This window comes from Dermacentor albipictus, chromosome 3 (assembly GCF_038994185.2).
Source record: "Dermacentor albipictus isolate Rhodes 1998 colony chromosome 3, USDA_Dalb.pri_finalv2, whole genome shotgun sequence".
Lineage (NCBI taxonomy): Eukaryota > Metazoa > Arthropoda > Arachnida > Ixodida > Ixodidae > Dermacentor > Dermacentor albipictus.
The window spans coordinates 121,321,614-121,345,300 of NC_091823.1; the positions used below are offsets into that span (position 1 = coordinate 121,321,614).

A 23,687-nucleotide genomic window follows, 5' to 3' on the forward strand; every position below is an offset into this window, starting at 1 on the left:
CCATCCATCCATCCATCCATCCATCCATCCCAGTAAGACCTATTCAGCGAGACATCAGCAGCAGGCAGCAGCCATGGTCAGCAAGAGAGGCGCAGGGGTTTCCAAAGAAAGCTTCGCTTTGAAAGAAACAGGAAACACTGTTCTCGTCCACTTCGTGCTTCTTTGTCGGTGCTTCCAGCCTGCTGGACATAGTCGTAAGCTCGATCTCTGTGGTTGTACTCGTGCCTGACGGCGGGCTCGACTGAAGGTGAAAGTGAAGCCTGCTCACCTTGACATTCTTCACTTGGAGCTCCCTGTGGCAGCCCGCCAAGCAAGGAGACAGGTAGACCACGTGGTCAGCGCCGCAGATCGGGTTCAGCAAGCCGGACGTGCAGTTGCAGTCGGCGTTGCACTGGAAGTTGAACTTCGAGGTCCCCCTGCAAACATGCGAGTCACTTCAGGCGCAAGTATATGCAGTCCTCGCCCGTCGTGCTGGCTTAGTGGCTGTTGCGTTGCGCTGATAAGCACGAGAACGCGGCATCAAATCCCGGTCGCGGCGGCCTCATTTCGATAGAGACGAAAGGCAAAATCGCCAGTGTCCCGTGCATTGAGCGCTTGTTGAAGAACCCCAGGTGGTCAAAATTAAGCCGGAGCCCCTCACTATGGTGTGCCTCATAATCAGATCGTGGTATTGGCATTCAAAACCCCAGAATATAATTTAATGATTGAGAGTCTTATTTCTAGACATCATTGCAGATATGGTAATAACATTACCTGTAAAGTATAAACCTCATGCAAGCGATCTTGCACGCGACAGCGACAAGCGACGCGATGGAGATGGCTGGCGCGTTTGCTCGAGTCGTATATGGGCGACGACTTTGACCGATGTCTTCCGGGTGTTGCCGGTATGAAGGCAGCAAATAAGCGCCGAATTCGGCGTGACATGTGCTTTAATAATCTTCAATAATTTAAGTTAACGGGTTTTACGGTAAAGAGCAGCATAAAAATTTATGAAGGTCTTGCAATCAGTTCTTAGTCTTGCAGGTATACGAAAATTTAGTTCTTTGCTTATTCCGTGCGACAATCGGTAGTACTGGACTGACGTACACCCGTGAACAAAAGTATGCGGACCAGGGATTGCGCGCTAAAACTAATTTTCTCCGGTGTCCGTGAATACAACTTGAAAGTAAAGATTGCAGTCCAAACTTGGCATTACCTATTGCACTCGTCAGTTTCCGCTTATGCGTGTTAATTACAAAGAAATTATGTTTTTTCGGCGACCCTGTGGTCCGTATACTTTTGCTCACGGGTGCACGTCCGGTTCCGGCTTCCCGTTATTGTCTAGTCGCCCATATCACTTCGGGGCGACGAGCGACCAATGCTAGATTTCCAGAACCGAGCGATCGAGCGACAAGAACGAGCGATCTGTTCGAGCGACGGCCCACTTTGTCCCTTAGTGCCGTCGCTCGTTGCCGTCGTGCACAAGATCGCTCTCATGGCGACTGGGCTTAAGTGACACTCACTGGCAGTAAGGTATGGCAGCTGGGATAGCTACGGCTGTCCAAGGCCTTGCCAACCTCAGCAACCAACCGCTGGCAAAACGATGGGTTGGTTGCTTGCTGAACGTCTGGCGATCGCTAAACGCCATTCTTACAACCTTACTAAATAAGTATTCAGATTCCCTGCTCAATGTGCACAGGCTATATTGCTCCCGAAAGAGTGACTGCGCTGGTGACCTTTCCACCCGCTACTGCAGAAATTATTGGCGAGTGCGAGGGACGAACGTCATCCACATGACCGGCACAGCGACGCAGCAAAACTCACTCCACTCGTCTCCGCGCAAATGCCTCGGGTGCAATTAAAGTTCGTTGGCATCATTAAGTATAATGCGCAAGTTAGTTTTATTTTCTCTATAGGGCGACCAACAGTTGCGTCATGGCCAGACTTGTACGTAACCAATTACATGTAATTAGTTACTTGTGCTGAACGACATTCTTTTGTAATTTTGTAATTTAACGATTACTTTGTTTACTCGGTAACGCTCGCTGAATCCAATTTACGTTTTTGAGCAACAAGTTCAATTTTTCACTAAACAAGCTATAACAGGCGACGCAGCTTTGAGCATTTAAATTTCGCGGCAACTATAGTGTCCAAAGGGATTAAAGCACGTACCTAGCTTACCTCTTTCCACAATCAGTGTCCAATAGCTATGCGTCGATCACCTCAATATGCAGGCTTCCATATTTGCACACCTCTCTTAAAAGTTCAACCTCTCTGCTTCTGTCTTACAATTTCTCTATCTCTCTCTTTGTCTCTCGCTTTCTTGCAAACGCCTTTAGGCGCCCTCCCTTGGAGGTGGTAAGAGCAGCTTCTTAATTATTATTCTTCACTTAATGCAGTTTATTGAGCTCTCTGATATAGACAGAAGTTATTTGCCGTTAAACGCGTATGTTTCTATCTGTCTCATATATACGTGATTTGTATATAGCTACTTTTGCCATTGTAATACACGAGCCGTTTATTTAGGGCTGAATAATATGCAGCCATATATATTTTTTAAAACACATTACACGTTTGGCCACACTTTCAAGGAACCTAAACGCTTGCTGCCGTCCGTTACCGTTCGTGGTTTAAGCCTAAATTACTAATGAGTGAAGAGCGCCAGGATGAGGTCCACCAGATGTGTGCCTACAAACGTAAACGGTGCCTTTATGGCTCGACAGCGATGGTCACTTCCTATGTTAATGCCAGGGAATCACCTATAGACGATTTCTCAGTTTATCAGTGGCCCTGCAAGAAGCGCCTTCCTCTAGTTCCAGTAACAACAATGAAGCTCAGTACTTTATAGATGTCCCAAACCAGAGCATCGTCGCATGGAGTAACCACAATCTTGTGCGCAATGTGTTGGTGAGGTACAATACAGTCCTTCTTTCCAGCGCGTATGTCGAGAGATCTTTCAGTGTCGCTGCAGATTGCTTCACAAGAAAACTAGCGAAAATGACCAAAGAAAATTTTGAAAAGCAATTGATAGCTAAGATAAACAATTAAAAAATACAAACACATTGAAATAGCCCGGTCAGCTCGTTCTAGCTACTTTATTTGTGCAGTGTTAATAAATGTAGGGAGTAAAGTACCGTTAAAGTAAGATTATTTTTTACTAATTGCTCAGTTACCTTCGTGGCGCAATAATTGGTAACTGCAATCAACCACATGTTTGAAAGAAGTCATTGTAATTGTAATCGGTTACATTTTTCTGTAACGTATACAAGCCTGGCATATTGAAATCTTAGCTGAAGTGCGTTTTCCGTAGCAATTAAAAAGGGCACGATGCAGAATTTCGGGGAAAAGTACTGCGATATTACAGAATCATGTCTTGAAAAAAAATCAGTAGCCAATATTTTTGGAGAGTTTTCGGGAAAACAATAATATATGAGTTAATGGGGCCTTTATGCTCACATCCAAGGCAAGCGCTGCGTACGAAAAGCGCTAGCGCTTAAGGAAGGCTGGGCCGCAACAACGGTATTTCTACTAATTCGCGACTTATACTAATTCGCGACTTAGTGCGCATTAGAACGCTCTGTGCTGTAGCGTCTTGTCAAGGAACTTTACAACTGGGTAGCAAAACCACATCGTTCCCCTGCTCCAGCAGTTATCGGCCATTCATATTGTCTCCTTCGCCATTCTTCAGTGCGCCACGCACGACAGTGTAACGTAAACAAGGCAGAGACCCAGAAACACTTGGCGTTATTGAGTCGTTTATTCCGGGATGCAGCAAACCACGTCACAATATCTGGCATCCTAATCGCAACCCCATCGCCGGCTCTCTCTGAGTAAGGGTAGTGAGTCTAGAATGACATGCGTTTGTGCACTAGAAGCACCGAATCATTTGCTGCTTCCTGAAATACGTCGCGGTTTCGATGTTTTGAACATCGCCTATTACAACCCCGGCGTGACGACGACGGCGACGGTTAACATCGACGGCAAATCGAACACCACAGTGCATTAACAGCTACGCGTTTGCAATAATAGGTGGTGTACGTCTAAAACGTGGTGGCCATGATATGTTTCTGGCTCTGAAAGTCACTTCCACTTCATGCAACCATCAAAAGCATCGCCTTTGAGATCAGTTTCTCTTACAAGGAGGCAGCCGTCGCTTAAAGCCCCTTAAACTTCGTAAAGTAGCGACACTCTCCTCCTCCGCCTTCACTCCTCCTCGTTTCTCCTCTCTTTCACGCACCCTCCTCGACCGTGCCACCGCCTACATTGCTCGAGCGTAGCAATGGCGCCAACATGTGCTCCTCGCCACTCCGTAGACGCTCCTCGAGCAAAAATGGCGCTGAAGCACGGCGCGAGGGCCCACGTGATGCTGTTAGGCCAATAGCGACGCGGCATCGGCCTCGGCCAGAGCGCGCGAGGAGGAGGCGGCATTCTTCAAAGCGTGGCAGTACTTTACGAAGTTTAAGGGGCTTTACCGTCGCTGGGGTGTGAACACCGCCTATTGTAAAAAATGGGAAACCAGCCGGCCCGCGCGAATCTCGGAGGCGATGCTATATTCCGGCAAGTTTCCGCAGAGCACGTCCAACGATCTTCCTGCACACACGTGTCGAACAGACGCGTGGATTTCGGTCGCTCCTCAACGTGGCCGGGCGTGTGTGCGCGCTTGCGAACTCACACTTCGCCGATGTATCCATCCGGCGTGGCGTAAACGTTCTGCGGGCAGTTGAACGTGAAGATGAGCACTCCAAACCACGAGAAGCAGCAGTTGTACATGCAGAGCCGCATGATGCCCCCGTAGTCCAGGTTCCAGCGGCTCACCAGCGCCCCGCCGATGATGGCACCGAAGCCGCCACCGACGAGCACGATGCTCCCTGTGCGAAAGTATTGCTCGATTTGGCTTGTAGCTCGAGTAAGATTGACTCACTCGTTTTCCGGAGCCAAATGATCGACGCCGTACAGTCGACGGCTCGGTATTCCTTGCGACCGTGTTACAACTTATCAAGCGCAGTATAACATAATGTGGGTCTGCTTGTATGTTATTTCTATTACTTGCGCTAAGTGTACATCACACTGACAATTGGAACGCGCGACAAAGGGATTTAGCGAGAAGTGAACTGGGCGCTTGCTTTATTTTCGACAATACATGTTTTTGTGTCGGGCGACTATAGGACAGAAAGCTAAAAATGAGGTAAGAGGAAGTACATGAGGGAGAAAGAGATAGACGCATCGCTTATGCGCCATGTATACACTGTAGCACCAAGTGCCTACACACGACGACAGAAAAGAATAAGGGCCCACGGCGTTTTCTGTCGCCGTGTGTGTGTGTGTGCCCTTTGCACTACATTGTAAATGTTGCCATTCCGACTAACCCATCAGGCTATCCTATTTAAGCTTACGCACAAACACAAAAGCTTTGAGCACTTTCACGTGCACTTTGCACTTCTCTTTCTCTTGCCGTCTTAGCGCCGTACAAATACGTACATTGTCCACAATCGGGTAAGTTTTAGTTCACGCTGCCTGAACTCGTTTTTCCACAGGTCACATGTATCTGTGAAGTACTTAGCGCAAGTAGCAGAAATGAGCGGCAGCCATTTAGTCCCTTAGCTCGCCTTGTCGCATCTATAGTACCCCTAAAGACTCTAGTACCCCACTAGTACCCCAAAAAACGCCACGGCAAAAGTCTCGTACTCCCGCGTGCAAAACGCCGTACTCACTAATGTAGCCAGAGCAACGCAATAATTCTTTTTTCCGTAAACATAAAATGAAAAAAAAAAGTTGGCGCGCATAGATGGAAGCGGTTCGCGGTCACCTGCGTTTCAGAAGTATAATGGCAAAAAGTCGAACATTTTCATTCTTGGACGGCAACGCGCAAACGTGGCGAAGACTATATTTCACTGCTTCAACGAATCGAGAGAATGCGTACGACACGCACTGTGCTTCAGCTAGCGTTTCTGAACACATGAATCACAGTAAGATAGCACGCCCGGGAAGCAGCCAATCAGCCACTGCGTATACCAAAGTCTTCAGTACTTAGAAAATTGGTTCGGCAGTGCTCATCGCTTTCATAATAACACACACCACGAGGAGAAAGATCTGATTCGTGGAACACAGATTAAAGCGCTGTTTTATATCCTGCTTTCACCATAGTGAAGAACACTATATGGTGATCGTTGGAATGAGCCTCTTTTATTTATTTATTTACTTATTCATTTATTCATTTATTCATTTATTCATTTATTCATTCATTCGTGCATTCATTGATTCATTCATTCATTCATTCATTCATTCATTCATTCATTTATTTGTTTATGTAGAAGTACCTCACATGCCTACGAAGAGGCATAGGGTGAGGGGGCATATATGGTACAGCTTATCACACGATACAATCGGTAAAAAGATATCGATGCGTAAAGGGGTTGAAACATTGGCGCAAAATGATGAAATTTAGGTATGTACAGAAAGATGTCCAAAACAAAGGAAAAAAAGAAAAAGGAATGAACAGACAAGGATGACAAAAGAACAGCAAGAACAGCAAGAGTATTACATAAAAGCAGCAAGATACTTTGCGTTGGGACGTTATACACAGCGTAACGTTAATAAAAAAACACATGGCATAACGCGTGACAATGCATTGAAAACGTAAACGTAATGGGATTTATAAGTGCCCCTGTACTAACTCAACCCTACACGCACAGTGTGGAGAAAAATGTTTGACCAAATTACTGCAAAAGGCATCATGACTTCTGAGCGAAGCAATGCTATCCGGAAGGCTGTTCCAGAGACGATAGCGCGAGGCAGTGGTGAAAAGTTAAATACTTGTGTCGCTCCATCTACGCGGAAGAGCTGAAATAATTGTGTAATCTGCGCGATGTAAAGGCGTGGTGTTTCAAGCATGGTAGGGATAATTCAGAGTGAATGAACTTATAGGAATAATGACAGCAATGCAATATAACGGCATGTACTGAACGACTGAAACGATAGTTCGGCTTTGATCTGCGTTATGCTAGACGGGGCGCTGTAATTAGAGAGTTTTAGAATAAGGGCCCCCAAACATTTTGGGGCCCTAAAGAAATAGCGTCGAAGCCATGGCGCATGCGCGAGACGCAAACTGCGTTCGCGTTTTGCGTTGGGAACGCTATTTCACCGATTTAGCGGGGGCCCAAACAGCAACCCCAAAAGCTTTGCGCAAACAAACATGGCGGCACCCATCGAAGCGACGGCTCTAACCTAGCACTAAACTGGGTTCGATTCGTGGTAACGCGTGAAGTTCGCAAGCTAGGAGAAGTGACTGCGGTTATCGCTTTCTCTCAACTAGCGTGTCTTATGAAGATTGATTTAGACGCCGCTTATTCCGAATTCGATTGTGGATTTTATGGCTCGTAGGCCTAACACGGCTAAGCTTGGCTGGTGAAGGCATGTAAAGTTGGTTTGCTCAAAACTAAGCGCAACTAATTGTTTGCTGCTTACAGAATATCCTCTAAATTGTAATTAAACGCTAATACACGCAAGTCACATTTACTATTCCCATCATAATATCCCATATTTTATTTAATTATTTCTAATGTCTTTTCTTTGACGCCATTGTGGCGCTGTCAGCGCAAGGCGCTATCCGCAAACGCAAAGCCCTATTCTAAAGCTCTTCACTCCTGCGTGCCCCAACGCTAACACCCGCAAAGCTCTTTGGGGCCCCAAACTATTGGGGCCCCTATGCTACCACTCTCTATTATCAGTAATGACACACAGAAGGGCGTGCTCTGGTCAACAGAAGTTGATCACCCTATTCGAGGTATACGTCGACAAAGAAGCGAATACGTTGCTGTATCACATTCCGGAGCTTCTGTATATCAATAAACGTCTTAGCGTTAACGTTTACGCAAAACCGGGTTACCGCAGCAGTGGATTGCCGTAGCAAGGCTGGTAGCGACATCTAGTGATGCTTTGTACAACCACAACCTGCTGGAATTGTGCGTTACGTGGGCGTTCTTGTCGAAAAAGAACGAAAGAAAACCTGCATGTTAACGATGATGTTTCTGTCTACACTTTGCACCAGGAGGGAAGTATAGGAAGCCTAGTTATACGTAAACCACAATACGTAAACTCAACGCTATCAGGTGGCGCCACCGAGCCAGCCATTTTCAAACCGCCTATTGTGTAGTGGGCGGTAAAAGGCTCGCCCTGCTAGCAGTTCCGCGAAACTCTGCATTTGGTCAAACTCCAAGCCGTTCGGCTCACCACAGGGACCCTACCAACGTGATGCGGTTGAGTTTCCCGTAAAGTTCCTCAAGTAGCCAAAAGCGACACACGATTTAGAGAACGGGTCCTCAAGTCTGCTGCCCTAATGCTTCTCGGTCCTCCCGAGCTTTTGGCGCAGGCTGTTTCGTATAATTTAGGAAGTATGTTCCTCTGTTCCTCATCGCGACACTTAATTTGCCCCGCCGATGCTGGCAAAATAATATCTTTTTTGATAATTAAAGAAAAATCGAACGAGAGGAGAGAAAAGTTGAAGACCGCTAAATGCTTTTTGCTGATGACTTGATTGAAAACAATGTGCGTCTGAAAAAGTTCGCCAGGCGACGCCGTGTATTAATCAATCGGTGTAGGTACTGCAACCATCGATTTCTTTTATCGATGTGTTCAGTCCTCATCTCTTTCTGCACTTCCTACGGTGAACGTCAACCAACAAAGAGACGTCATGTTCCTGATTCTGTCCGCGAGGGCAGGGCTACACCACAGGGCATAGGGCGTTCCAATGTACCAAACGAAACAGGAAAGCGACATACACGAGTTGCTCACTTACCGACCATGTAGGCAACCCTGGCAGACGGCAACCCTAACTGGGACTCGAAGAACTTGGTCACCATCGAGGTGAGGCCCGTGGTGAACATTTCTGCGAACGGGCCATCAGATGAAAAGAATGTTTTCGCATTCATACTAGAGGATATCATGGGAGCGCTCGGCAAAAAGAAAAAGAAAGAACGGTATAGCACTGTGACGCACTAGCCACGTGCACATCGAGCGCTGCTTCGCACTGTGACAATTTTCCACGGGGCGGTTAAGGAGACAATTCGATATCGCATTCTGACATGCCATTCAAGCTAGCAACTCTTGAGCAACGTTGCGTGGAAATCGGGTGATGTCCAGTGGCCTATAATGAAGACTGCAGTACAGCGATTGCACAATAGCGAGCGGCGTGACATTGTCTGGCACATGCCACATAGCCCTTTCATATGACCAACATTTATTATTCCAGGTAATCATTCCTAAGTGCCCCAGAATTTGTTTTTTAAATCGCCTGTGGCAGAAAACAATTCTAGACCTTGAGCTAGAGTATTGAAAGAGGCGGACATTATTTGAACGAGAAATCTATACACATGTTCCACTAACTGATGAGAATTCACTAGGTAACTTAATTACTTCACGGCCCATATTGGAACTTACAAATTGTAGCGGTCGTAGAAAGGAAAATAACAGAAATAATTCGGAGGTCATCATCACTGAATTTCGGGGCCGGATTATGTTGCTCGCTGCGGCTCATATATTTGTTAAAATACGTATTTGATGATGCGAAGCTAGAAATTGAGCAAGTGGCCCCATTGAATAATTTTCTTTTGTCTATTGTAAATGCACGCCAATTACACTAACCGATCGTGCGTTAGTCAACGCAGCATGAAAACGCCAGTGGGCCCGTTCTAGAGAGGCTGCTACGTTTGCACTGTCTCTGGAGATCAACTGTAGCGAGAAGGTAAATCGTGTGATAGGTCCTCTCGTAGTGTCTTGTCATTCCGAAAACGCAACCTCCAAGCGAATGTTCTCATGCTCCGTGATCTAAGTTCACACTTACGAAGATATCGTCAACCCCTTGTCACGCGGCGTCAGCATGTCTTGGGCATTTCGTGGGCATTAAACTCCAGTCTGACATTCCCGACCTTTATCTGTCAGCACTACAAAATTTGGCAGCCGATTCCAGTCTAATTTGACAACCGCGCACACGAAATTTTAAGTACAAGCTTCAGGACTAGTTTGCATCCATTGTCTAATCGCGGGGATATGCATGGTATACAATATTTTGTAATGATAACACAATCTATGTAGATTTGTGAAAGCACCACGTAGCGTTCTACGCACTGTATATAGGGGAGGAATGAAGAGAGCATGATTACTACGTCTGCTGTCACGTTCTAACTCGTGCGGCATTAAACCAGCGGCTTCATTGCATATTGATTCGACAACGTAAAAAGAAAACTGATTAGTGTTCCACATAGACGAGGCGCACTCCAACTGAAGTCGTAACAATTATACTATAAGCAAGTTTTGTACTCTTACATGCAAGCATTACGGGGCATTTGCCACCATAGTGATGACCACGTTCGTTTACGGCAATGAAGCGTAGGTACCGGGACGTTTTATCATTCTGTCGCCATCAGAAATACGGCCGCCACGACCGGCAGTCGACGTTGTGCTTAGCGGCGAAAGAGCATATGTACTGAACCAACAATGGCGGGTACTCTCAAGGTGGCCGACTAATTTCCCTCACACAGATCTACATTGAAATCGCGCATTTCCGCCAGAAATAACAGGGGATATTCAAAATACATAGTGATCTGCATGGCAACACTGGCAGCACCCACCATCTTCTCTGGAGTGTCGTTGCGAAGTAGTTGCCTGCATTTTATGCGACTCGGCGATCGTCGCCATGCGGCTGTTCAGGAGTCAAAATGTAACAGTCGCCTACATCCTCCAGCTATTATTGAAGAACGAGCTTCATTGTGCCTCCACGTATAAACTAACCAACACCCGTTCTTTCCTTTCTCCTGTCCGAACGGCATTCTCAACATATGCACTGTGTTGAAACCGAAACCTGTCGCCGAGCCTCTTTTCGCGTCTACGTGCACGTTTGTAGCGTGAAAGGACAAACGTGATCAGCAAGTTGACGGTCAGGTCCGTGCGCTGTCTCTTGCTGTTCGCTGCCGCCATTATAAACGTTTCGCGCAGTAAGGCGTTGCGCGTGTTCTCCCTCGCTCACGTTCTGTGCACTACTTAAATCTCGCTTTGCTTTTGTGCTGTTGGCGTTCGTAAGTATTGAGGACTTCGCTGTTTACGTACGCTCCGCCTACAAAGCACAGCGCAATACCATGAACAACTCTACAAACCCTTTTATTTATTGCTTACAAACCGTTTCCAACCCGCTACGGTTAAGCACTCTGAAACAACGCAAGCTACAATAGCATATGACCACATAGAACTCTCCAGCTGGCACCAGCTTTGCTGCAGAGCTAGATAAACTTTGAGAAGTGAACGTTACTGCTAAGTATAGCAAGAAAGCTGCACGTATTACTCGACGCCTGGAGAACATTCCTTTTACCTGAACACATCAAGAGCACGTGCCTATAATGTATTACAGGACAAAATACTTCATTTTCCTTCGCTAACATTAGTGTCAGAAGTGCTTGACCGGAAGTTTTCTGGGGTCGTGAATGCACTGCTGCCTCAGCGTGGACAAATAAGTATGCGTGGCTCTCCTATCGCAGACACCAGAGAATCAGTGGAGCTGGGGAGTAAAGTAGTGCCAAACCGCACACAAGACACGAGCGCCGGCAACGCGCCTTTACGGTGCTCTCCAAAGGCGTCTACTACGGCGTCCGCGATTCGGGTGGCCACGTCGTACGAAGCGCCGCGGTTGTCTCCACTCTGTACGGAGCGGCGGGCGAGGAGGACATCGAGGCACCCTAGCAGCCGCCGGCGAAGAACGTCCCTCCTCCTTCGCCTGACCCCACTGCCTCGCGCGAGCAGGCACGCATCTGGGCCGCGTTCCTCGCTCACGTGCGAGCTGCTCCTTCTCCCGCGCTAGGGTCCACCCACCCTCGCCGCGTCGCTATGCTGCACGATGCTATGTTTATACGCTGCTTTCGTTCTCTCTCCTCCAGCTCGGCGATTTTTTTCCACTGCGAGAAAGAGGACCGCCAAAGCGAGCGGGCGGGCGGGTTTTATGCGAAGCATATTAACGTAGGTTTCGGGCCTTCGCGCGACACCCGGCGGTGGCCACCATTGACCCTGAAGTGGAGTCACGTGACATGACGTCACGTGATGACGTCACACAGGCTGCAGATGGGGCCTCATATCGCGCCGTCGGTCGCCTCCCGGCGGTGGCCACCATTGACCTTCAAGTGACCTTCAAGTAGGTCACGTGACATGACGTCACGTGATGACGTCACACCGGCTGCAGATGGGGCCTCATATCGCGCCGTCGGTCGCCTCCCGGCGGTGGCCACCATTGACCCTGAAGTGAGATCACATGTGACGTCACGTGATGACGTCACACCGGCTGCAGATGGGGCCTCATATCGCGCCGTCGGACGTCGCCCGGCGGAGGCCTCCACGCTTCGGTTCGCGCCGTCGCGCGCGACGCGGCGGCGGCGCCGCCATCGCTGCATCACGTGATATGTGACGTCAGGCCATGGATGAAGCGGCGCGCGCCCGCCGTCGCGTCGGTCTCTGTGCCCGCAACCGCGCCAGCGTCTTTGCGCCGGGCGTGTATACGGTCAAGATGCCTCCAAACGCTAAGGATACGCTAAGGTTAAGCCCAGTGGATGCTTCGCATCCAGTGGGCTTAACCTTGATAAGCCTCCAATTTTATAGCGCAGCTCTTTGGCGTCCGTTCCTGGGTTTCGCGTCGTCGTTGTCGTCGGCGTTGTCGTCGGCCTCGTAACCAGCTCCGCCCCCCTTCGCTGGAGTGGGAGACGAAGGACGCGAGCCGCGAATGGCGGAGACCAATGAGAGCGGCCCCTTCAGTGACGTGCGTGCGCGATGCTGGTGTCATGCGGACCCTCCTTACGGCTCGATGCGCACTCGTGTCTGGTCTCAGCCGATCCGCTCGTTTCGTACTATCGTCTGCTCGCGCCACAGCTTTCGCCCGCGCCTGTTTGGTTCTGTTTGGTCGGTCTCGTTCGCGCTTGTTTTGGTTGTTATTTCGACAACAAACGGTTACAAATATCCCTCGAGGCCAGCGCACCTTCCACAACTTAATGCGGTGAGTGTAAGACTCGTATCTCCGCGAATCCCATTCATGCAAGTGCGACGACTGATGCACGGCGGAGGCCAATATGGCATTAAGGGCCCAGTTGTGAACGTCTTTGTGAACGTCTTTGAGAATCAAGCAGTGGTGTACCAAGTCGAACATATATCAGTCTATTTCTCCGACCACAAAGCTTCCTTCATGACTGTCAAGAACTGTTAGTGGAGTCTTTGTTAAAGGAATACGTGTGAAAAATAAAAAAAAAATTCTGTGATAGCGCATACATGTGTTGCTCGATTTCTTTGCCTCAATCTATCGAAAAGGTGAAACAGCTTATTTGCTGCGCTCAAATTTCGCATTAGGAAGTAACGTAATCGTCGGTAATTTTTTTTATAGGAGAGCAATGACTCACACCATTTGTGTCCCCGCCGCAGCGCTCCTTCTCCCCCGCTAGGCTCCACCCACCCTCGCAGAGCCGCTACGCTACGCGATGCTATTGGAGAGCTTTAGGTTAGGGGACGCAAGCGGCTTGCGTACGGAAGAACTAGGGGCGACGGTACTGCGCATGCGCTGACCCAGACTTAGGAGTCCGCGCATGCGCAGTACCGTGCCCCCTAGTTCTTGCGTACGCAAACCGCTTGCGTCGCCTAATCTAAAACTCTATTTTTTATACTCATACGCTGCTTTCACTCTCACTCAGCTCTCTCCCCCTGAGCTCGGCGAAGCCGCGTACGGCAAGAGCAAACCAGCGAGGTTCTAACGGCTCCACTGTAAAAGGTCTATGGGGCTCTTGCATTGCCCAGGGGGCGCTGCGAGAAAGATGCTAAAAAGCTCCCTCTGTCCTAAAATGGGTCGTACCAAGCTCGGTCGTCTGCTTCGGAAAGCACGTTTTCAATGTGGACCCGCCACTTTCGGTTGTGTTGTAGCACGGCCTGCTGCGTATATCGGGCGCCGAAGATTTTTTCAGGGGTGGCACGCTGCGTAAAGGCAAGAAATTATGCAGTGCCGAATACGTGTGCGCCGTTCAAGAATTAGGCGGCGAAGTTTTAGCACGGTGTCAATCGCAAGTGAAGGGAGTCGCGTACGAAGTGGAACTACAGGTAAGGTTTGCACGCTAGGTGCTAGATTCAGGCGCACAAACGCGAGGAAATGCGTGCTCTAAATGAATCCACAGCAGCGCTCGAGCGCACGATCGTACGCGCCGCGACGGCAACGGTCTTTCGACATGCCGCCAAACGGCGGGCCTCCTGCAACCTTTGTTGACTGCATGCCGCTAAACTGATGCAATGGATATGCGCTGCTCGCTTGATGTAGCTTTTAATGACAGCGCTCGAACATCGATGTGCTGCATTCAATACTGCCTTGCTGCGCTGCCTCAACGTGCTGGCTTGAGATCAAGGATGAGCGCATTTAACTCTCTTAACCTGTGCTGCTCGTAGTACGTGGAGTAGTGAATTGTCATCGAATGAGCCCGACCATTTGTGCTCATATGCACACACTTCACCACTTCGCATCGGTCGAATTGTTAATTGTCACTGTGGCCGGGTCTCGAATCGTGAATTACCAGCCATGCCTGCTGCTATGTCGGTCTGCTGTCGGTACTGTAGGTGCAAAAGACCAAAATTTCGAACGCAGATAATCAAGCAAGCTTCAAGACAGGTGAAGCAGTCAGCATGGCACGAAGTTTCGCTTACTCAGCGCGACGAACTGCAGCTATGCAGCGCGCCCGACGCTCCACTTCGTGAGGCCTTGAAGGAAAACGGTAGAATCTGATTTTGGGATTCAGGCCTTCTTGTTCATGGCAGCCCATGACGCAGAAGTAATGACGGTGACGCCTTTTCGAGGCTGGGCTAGGTCTCTCTGGATCGGCGTCACCGATTCCTTCTGCTCCCAGCATTACGTCCCACGGCACACGGAGAGTCCGTTTTCGTTAAACTATACGCTGCGGCGAGCTCGCAGCGTGGTCGGCGTGGTCTGTGAGAAGTGACGAGCCTTTTCGCACTCGCAACAGGGCATAAAAAAGTGCGAATCGATGCAAAACTCGGCCTAGAAACGTGCTTCGCCACAGCCAGGGCTCAATACGACCCAAGCTGGTACGACCCATATGTCGTTTCCCGCACCGCCACCAGGCGCCGCTACTATACCTCAAACTCCAGCGCAAGACTCTCATAGAATAGCACGGCGTCCGCCTACTAGAGCCGAAAGCGACAAAAAAATGGCTGTGGCTTAGCTAAGGTTAAGCCCAGGATGCGAAGCATACTAGTCTTTATTTTAACGCGACAGCGTTAAGGAGCTCGTGTCGCAGAAAAGCCGGTGTCGTCGGCGTCGGCTCAGGCGTGCGGCGCTTGCTCAGGCGCACATATCGTTGTCGCGCCGAACGCTGCGTTGCTCGACGCTCACCGCGTCCGATGCGGGGCGCGTAGTCGCTGCGCCGTAGCAAAGCCACCTAGAAACAGTCGCTGTAGCACGCCGCAACCTTCGCTTCTCATTCCAACAAGCAGCTCTGTCTCCAGGAGGTATCTCACCTTGTGAGTGTCTAGCAGAGGCAAGCGCAGCTGCTTATATACCGCCGCGACGCCGCGAGCGACGGCGCGAGTTGGAGCCCCGTTTCTCCTCTGTCGTGACGTCACGGTGTCACGTGGTCAGCCTTGAAGGAGACGCCGCGAGCGACGGCGCGAGTTGGAGCCCCGTTTCTCCTCTGTCGTGACGTCACGGTGTCACGTGGTATTGAAGGCGACACCGCCGCGCCTGAGGAGCAGGGTTGAGCTCTAGTAATATGCTTCGCATAAAAAACAAGGAGAACGAACCCACATGCGATTCAACAGCGCACTGCATCGTGAAACTGCAACAGCTTGAGAGCTGATCGCACAAGCGTTGTCTATCTTCATGTCGTCGGTGAACTGCCGTACGTAATGTGTAGAGCGGTGTGCACCGCCCTTCTCACGCGTACCTCTTCCATTTGTTTTTGTATGGCGGAACCTGGTTTGATGGACATTGATGGACAAATAAGTGCTTCATCTGCACGCTTGTGCTAACGTGTCAATGCGTTCCTTTTAAGCGTCAGTATTCGGAGTGTCAAAGTAGGAAAAAGCGTACGTGTTTGAAGCGTACGTGGGAAGCCGTTCACATGGTAGAGGTCTCATATTGTCATGCACGTTCTTTATTTCGGGAAATCCTTGGCACACGCACGCACACGCTGTCTGCATTCCATCCCGACGCACCGCACGCGGCTTGCTCCGAGTAAGGTCCACACTGAGCTGCTGCATTGGGTGGGTGGCCCATGAACTGTCCATCAGTCTCTTTGGTTTTTGCCGAGGTTTGAAAGCATGGCACTGCTGACAGCTGCGGATGTAACGGGAAATATCGGAACGGATACCGAGCCACGTGAACTGACTCTTCACACGTTTCCAAGTTTTAAAAAGCCTAAATGCCCACTTAGGGGGTGGTCATGCTCCATTTCAGTGCCATGTCTCGTAAGTGTTGGGGAAGCCAGGAAACCTTACGTTCACCGACAGTATACATAAGGACACCATTGTTCGATATTTCGCTGTGATCAGCTAGGTCGTGTACCCTCTTCGACTCTTTAGCGTCACCAGGTAGCAGGCCAAGCTATAACTATTGCAGCAGCTGCAGCAGCAGTGGATCCTTGCGTTGTTCCAACTGAAACTTTGCAATGTCGGTGAGTGGAAACACATCAGTCCCGTTAACAGGGGCTGCTAGTTCAAAACTAATGGTTTGTTGTGGCTCCTGAACTACGATGGGAAACCAGTCCTCCGCCAAACAAGGCTGAGCATATTTGGCAGCAGGGATGGGGCACCTGCTTAGTGCATCCTCTGGGATGTTGGCCCGCTTATGATGCCTTATGTTACACTTGAAACCTTGTAATCTCAACACGCAACGTCGCACTCTGCACGATGTCTGCTGTCTGCTGTAAGGTTGACATTTGCCTGGAGAGATTATATGTGCAAGGAACTTTAATGCCTGTTCACAGCATGTAACTTTGCTGGGACTGTTTGTCGGACCTGCAGAGCCAATACCTCTCAGTACCTCACCGATATGTTGTAGGTGGTCCTAAAAAGTTTCTGAATAAATGAGCACATCGTCAAGAAATGCCATGCTGAAGTTGTGTTTTATGCTTTCTAACACTTTGTCCATGAGCGACTGAAATTTAGCCGGCCCACTTGCTACCCCAAATGGCATTCGTTTAAATCGAAACACTCCTCTATGGCACACGAATGCAGTCTTCGGTACATCGTCGGGAGCAACCGCCACTTTAAAGAAGCCTTGAGCAAGGTCGAGGCTCGTGAACCACCTAGCGCGGCCGAGCTGAGCCAGTACCCAGTCTGCACGGGGCATGGGATATACTAGCTGACACAGTTGTGATTGAATTTAAGGGGCTGTAGTCTAGCGTAAGGCTATATCCTCGAGTTTTCTTCTTTACTAATACAGGGGCACTGGCCCAGGAACTGGAGCAGGGCTCAATCAGGTCTTGGTCCAGCAGATCTTGGATACACCCACCAAAAATTTGTTTTGGCTGTTAACCGGGTGCAGCTTGCATCTAACTGGTGGGTAGCTGCCTGTGTCTATTTTGTGAATCACCAGGGACGTGCAAACTGGCAGAGTGGTAAAAATATGGTTAAGGCCTGCAAGGATGTTAATAAGTTTCTGCTTCTGCTCCTCCCGAAGGTTCTCTAGACTACACTCGCCACTCTCAGTGGTACTGTGGCGCACACCCTGTACACCTGCAAAAAGTGACTGTAGATAGCTGGCCACATTTTCATCGGGCTCTTGACCTTGCTTACCGCATTGCAACGCTGTCTTACAGACTGACAGGGGTCGGTGTCCAGCGTCCGACGCACATGGCCACTTCGCTGCCTTTTTAAGTTTGACGAGCCTATATGGTAGAGAGTGCAGTGACCATCCGCCAAGGCTGATGTGTAGAGAAATACCTGTCACCTCAAGAAAATCCCGCCCAAGGACAACATCGTGACACAGCTGTGGCAAACGAAGAAACCGCTACTTCCTGTACCCACCTTGCCAACGAATACAACAGCGAACAGATTGTGCAGTTTGTGACCAGCCCTGAGCAAACCTCAGGGTTCGTGCCTCTTTCCTGAAGGTGGCTCCCGCGCTCTTGGCCGCTGCGATGGCACGGCTACATATTAAGCTCCCGCTTGCCCCAGTGTCCATGAGTGCATAAAGGACACTGTTACTAATCAACAGTCCAAGCAGAGGCTCTTTATTCCCGGCTGTTGCCAGCACTTGCAGGGACGTCGCGTAGCCGTCGGCCGGAGAGGCGGCTACGTTCGTCCATTTCCCGGGAAATCTGCTTGTATAGGTGTCCCGGGGAATTGCCGTGAAAACAGCAGGGTTGGTGGCTCGAATCGCGGGATACCTTGCGTCGCCTAAAACCAGAAGTTCTGAGGCGCTCTCCCGAGTTGTTACGGTGCCGAAGTGTAGTTTACCCATGTGTTCGGCGCGCGAGCTAACGGCACAGGTGAGGGCTTCCACTCAGAGACTCCAACGTGAAGCGTCCTTGACCGTGGACACTCAGAAGCCGAAACTGCGGCAGGCTGCAGCTGTCACTCTTGTTGCTGGGCTGGGTGCGTTTGGTTGGGCATTGCAGTGGTGCGCGGAGATGAATAGACGAAAGCCAAATCAGCTGCTGCTTGTGCAATACGCGTTGGTGGCGGTGGCGCGTAGCGCAGGCGATGACAAGCGCGTTCCATGATAGGGCCGGCCGCCTTCGCCATTTCTTGCAGGTTTGCGAAGCTCATGCTGGCTGGTAGGTCTTGGAATGTCGGATGCATTTGTCTCCGCACGCGTTCTACCTTTTCGGCATCTCGAACAGGCTCCGCATACGGCCATAGTATTCTGCAATGCCGTGAATGAACTGCTTGAGCTTTTCTGCCGGATGCTGAGTTCGCTGATCTAGCTCTGCTCTTAGTTTAAACTTTTAGTCAACGGTGATAAACTGCGCCGTAAATTCGGACGCGAAGGACTGCCAATCGGGTGCGCACCTGCGCGCCACCATTGTTTGGCTGACCCCTCCAACGCTGCTGGAAGTAACTGCAAACGGCGGTCAGGGGGGATCCCCGCAATATCGCAGTACTCTGAGTGCTTCTCCAGAAAGTCTTGCGGTGATTGTCGGTCCTGGTAGCCACTGAATTTCGGCAGTGGGACGGATGCACATTTGATTTTCAGCGCTGGCCCGGCGCCGGTTGTATCGTCAGGCCTAGCAATGCCGGTTGCGGTTGTCTCGTCAGGCCTAATCATGTCGTTGAGCGGCGTGGTGCGCAGAATTTGAGCTATATCAGCCGCGAGTCTCTTCCTTTCATTGGGGCCCAGGAGGTCGAAGCCAACAGCTAGTCCTTGGACAATCGAAGAAGGCAGGGGAGGCTGCGCAACAGGCTTGGTGGCACTACACGATTCTTGGTCCTCCATGTTAGGTCCGGTCGGACGAGCCCCCACTTGTTATATACGTTCTTTATTTCAGGAAATCCTCGGCGCACGCGCACACACGCAGTCTGCGTTCCGTCCCGCCGCACCGCACGCAGCTTTCTCCGCCGAGTACTTCCCTCACTCAGTTCGTTGTCGCGCGCTCCCTGCAGGCTGACCGCGCACACACGCCTTCCATGTTCTCCCTGTCCGTCACGCACCGTTGCCTATACCATTCCGTGCCTGCTACTCTACACAGTTGCCTAACGCCTCGTGCCTGCAACTCTACGCCACTTGGCGTCGGCCCGGTACTCTCACAATATATATATATAGCCATGAGCTTTGTCGTGAACCACGGCTGCCGCGCAGACAACCAGAGGGAAGAAGAGAAGAACGACGTTAGCCAAGCTGCCGCGGGACCGCTCTCCAAACCGCGCCTATCAACCAGATTCATCTGGTCCTGCATTAAACACCTCGTGTGTAACACTTGGTGGAGCTGTGCGGAGTAACTCCCACGACCTACAACGAAGCCATCAGCACAAGAACTACGCCGAAGCCGTCGCCTCGCCGGACTTTCGCCGTCGCACTCAATCATGGCCACAGAGCAAAATACCCTCACCAGCAGTGCCTTGGCGACCCAGTCCCTATTCAGCACTACCGAGAGCCACGCACGTTCTCGGCGAAGGCAGAGGAAGATGTGGATGAGTGGCTAACCCATTACGAAAGGGTAAGCCAATACAATATCTGGAACGCTGCCAGTCAGCTTAGGGCCGTTGTTTCCTTCTTGGCCGGCACGGCATTGGCATGGTATGACAACCACGCGGACATGCTAACTACATGGACACGCTTCACTGAGGAGATCAAGAAGTGTTTCGGTGACTAGGACGCAAAGAGGAAACGTGCGGAATTCACATTATCCCAGAGGGCTCAGGTACCCGGCGAGGCTTGCACTACGTATATCGAATTAATTTTGAAACTGTGCCGAACTGTCAACCCTCAAATGACAGAGGAAGACGAAGTGGGGTGCGCCGTAAGAGGAATAGCGGAAGACGTGTACAACTTTCTTATTGGTAAAGGGAACTTGAACACTGTATCAGAACAGATAGGGCACTGCCGTACGTTCGAGGCGCTGAAGACTCGCCGAATTACACCAAAATTTGGACGGTTGGCCAATGTAACGACCATAGCAAGCGTTGACACGAGTCCTCTGCTTCCAGACCTTTCGTCCGCCATCCGCCAGATAGTCCGCGAGGAGCTACAGCGGCATGACGAACAGGCACATTATGCGACGCCACGTTGCAGCTCCTCCGTTTTCCGAGACACCCTTTGGGTACCCCCGTCGGCTACTTGGAACCACTCGGTGAACGTCGCGGACCTTAACGGCTTCAGAGACGAACCGCATTGCGGTACGACCGAACCATCACGCGATGATTCACCCCCTCAACGTTTTGATGCACGCCCACGCAACTTTCGTCCACGAAGACTCGCTACCTACCATTTTCAAGGGGAAGAGCCTCGTTACTCTCAACCGATGTCTTCGGCAGAATACTTCAATCCGCATTTACAGGTTCGCCTTTGCTAGTGTGTTAATGCTGCGGCATGCCTGGCCATATAGCGAGGTACTGTAGCAGACGCCGAGCATCGAAGTACGGATCGTCAGCGCCGGCTATGCGGTCTAGCGGTTGTACACTGCGCACTCAGTGGCCAGGAGACACCACTTCAGGAAGCCACTTCCGAGAGGACCGATGCACCCCCCGGAGACCTACTTTGGAGAAGAAAGAACCCGGAACCGCTACCGCTCCCCTGCCTCCGACCGTACTCTGACGCCACCACCAGCCTTCCGAGCCTCCCGATCACCATCTCCTCGGCCGCGTTTCACGTCACCATCGCCTCGGCGCCGTTTCGTGTCGCCTCCACCGGGAAACTATAGCCAGCGTGGCCGATGGATGTGAGGTCGCTGGAAAATGTGTGCTGCCGACTCAACTGCCTCCAACTATTTTCATGCTGAAGAATAAGTTTAATTTACTGATTGATGGGGTATCTACAATAGCTTTACTTGACACGGGAGCAGCTGTCTGGGTCATGAGTGTGGGGTTTAAAGGCCTTCTGGGACGCAAGGTTATGTTCCGTTGGGACCTGTGCACTAGTTATCATTATACCCTGTTGGTGTGTGTAACGTGGATGTGATTTTGGGTGGGAAAGTTTTTAATGCAGAGTTTACAGTTCTTCGCTCCTCACGTGACGTGATTCTGGGGATTGACTTTTTGCAATTGTGTGGTGCCAATGTTGACTGCCGGACGGGAGAACTCGGCGTCGACACCAGTGTTTCGCCTGTGCTCTTTGAAGGTGCAGCTTGCCCGGAGAGTGTGTTGTGCGTGTCTCATGAAACAGTTGTGCGCGCCTTATCCGCGATGCGTGTTGCCGTCGCCTGTTCATCTCCGACGCCTATCTCGTTCGATGCTGCAGTGAAACCTGTACATCGGAACTGTCTCAAGTAAAACGTCTTAGTTCCGCACTGCGTGGTCTCAGTGACCAATGGATGCGCGGTGCTGTGGGCGCTAAACTGTTCCACTGAAGCGGCAGTGTTAGCTCAAGGCCTAAAGATTGCCATGTTTCAGGAAGACTTGCCTGTATCGGTGGCAGTAATTACAGAGCTACCCGATGGAGGAGCAACCAGTGCCTCGAGCCCCGGGAGCTCCAAGATACTTTCCATGATCGATAAATCACTCATTGATCACGAGCGTCGAGTGTTGATGGCCCTGCTTACGAAACACACCTCGGTATTCGACTTTGCGCCGCATGATGGCCCGCCATCGATTCCTGCATCCAGAACACGTCACCGCATCAACACAGGAGCCGCCCAGCCAATCCGACAAAAATCCTATCGTGTGTCCCCGTCAGAACGCAAGATAATAAGCGATCCGGTCCAAGAAATGCTATGCAAAGGCGTCATTCGAGAATCATCTAGTCCTTGGGCAGCCCCCGTGGTATTGGTGGAGAAGAAGGACGGTACGTGGCGTTCTGTGTTGATTATCGTCGCGTAAACGCCGTTACTAACAAAGATGTATATCCGCTCCCACGAATTGACGACGCCATCGACTGTCTTTTTGCGGCATCTTACTTTTCCTCAATTGATTTACGGTCAGGTTACTGGCAAATTCCAATACACAAGGATGACAAAGAAAAGACAGCATTTGTAACACTTGACGGGCTACTTGAGTTTAACGTGATGCCTTTCGGGTTGTGCAACGCGCCCGCAACGTTCGAAAGGTTCATGGACACGATATTACGTAGCTTAAAATGGGAAGTTTCATGTGCTACTTAGACGACGTTGTGATCTTCGGGCGAACGTTTAGTGAGCACAATAAACGTTTGGACTTGGTCTTGAACTGCTTGGAGAAAGCAGGTCTTGTGCTCAATTAAAGAAAAATGCAGTTTCGGGAAACCACAAACTTTTGTGCTAGGACACCTGGTCGCTAAAGAAGGCGTCTGACCAGATCCACAAAGGACTGCGGCCGTAGAAGCATTTGAGGTGCCCAACTCTGTCAAGCAGTTAAGAAGTTTCTTGGGCTTGTGCACTTATTTTCGCCAATTCATTCCCCGGTTTGCTGACATCGCTCATCCCCTTACACGCCTTCTCCAAAAAGGCGTTCCCTCTGAGCGGACTGCAGATTGCGACTCATCGTTTCGCCAGCTCAAGTTCCCGTTGACGTCCCAACCAATTCTTCGCCACTTGATCCTTCATTACCTACTGAGATTCACACCGATGCCAGTGGCGTAGGCATCGGTGCTGTGCTAGTTCAGCGTGTCGGCGACAGTGAGCACGTGATCTCGTACGCTAGCCGGTCCTTGAGCCGCTCCGAGCACAGCTATACAGTCACCGAACAAAGAGTGTCTGGCGGTCATCTTCGCCGTGCAACGGTTTCGTTCGTACCTCTACGGGCACCCCTTCACTGGGATAACAGATCATTTATTCGCTATGCTGGCTTGTGAATCTGCGGGATCCCTCAGGATGACTAGCGCGCTGGGCCCTCCGTCTAACAGGAATACGATTTCGTTATTTGCTACAAAAGTGGCCGGCGACATGCTGACGCTCATTGTCTTTCTCGGATGCCACTTCAAACAACTGAATGTGATGCGGACAACTTTGATGAATATATCGCTTTTGTGTCCCCTGAATTGCCGGATATGGGCACCGTCATATCCGAGCAGCACAAGGACGAGAGCTTACAACCGCTCTTCGCGGCAGCACAGGAGTCAC

The 23,687-nt window shown here is 50.4% G+C and overlaps 1 protein-coding gene across 1 annotated transcript in view; it reads right to left on the bottom strand.

The window, feature by feature from the left end:
* Window positions 1-23,687, bottom strand: part of LOC139057563 (solute carrier organic anion transporter family member 4A1-like) — a 79,509-nt gene that overhangs the window by 10,785 nt on the left and 45,037 nt on the right. The window contains exons 9-11 of the mRNA XM_070536004.1: window positions 8,774-8,863; window positions 4,652-4,847; window positions 269-416 (exon numbers count right to left, since the gene is read on the bottom strand). Coding sequence (XP_070392105.1) covers window positions 269-416; window positions 4,652-4,847; window positions 8,774-8,863 — 434 coding nt within the window. The remainder of the gene's footprint in view (window positions 1-268; window positions 417-4,651; window positions 4,848-8,773; window positions 8,864-23,687) is intronic.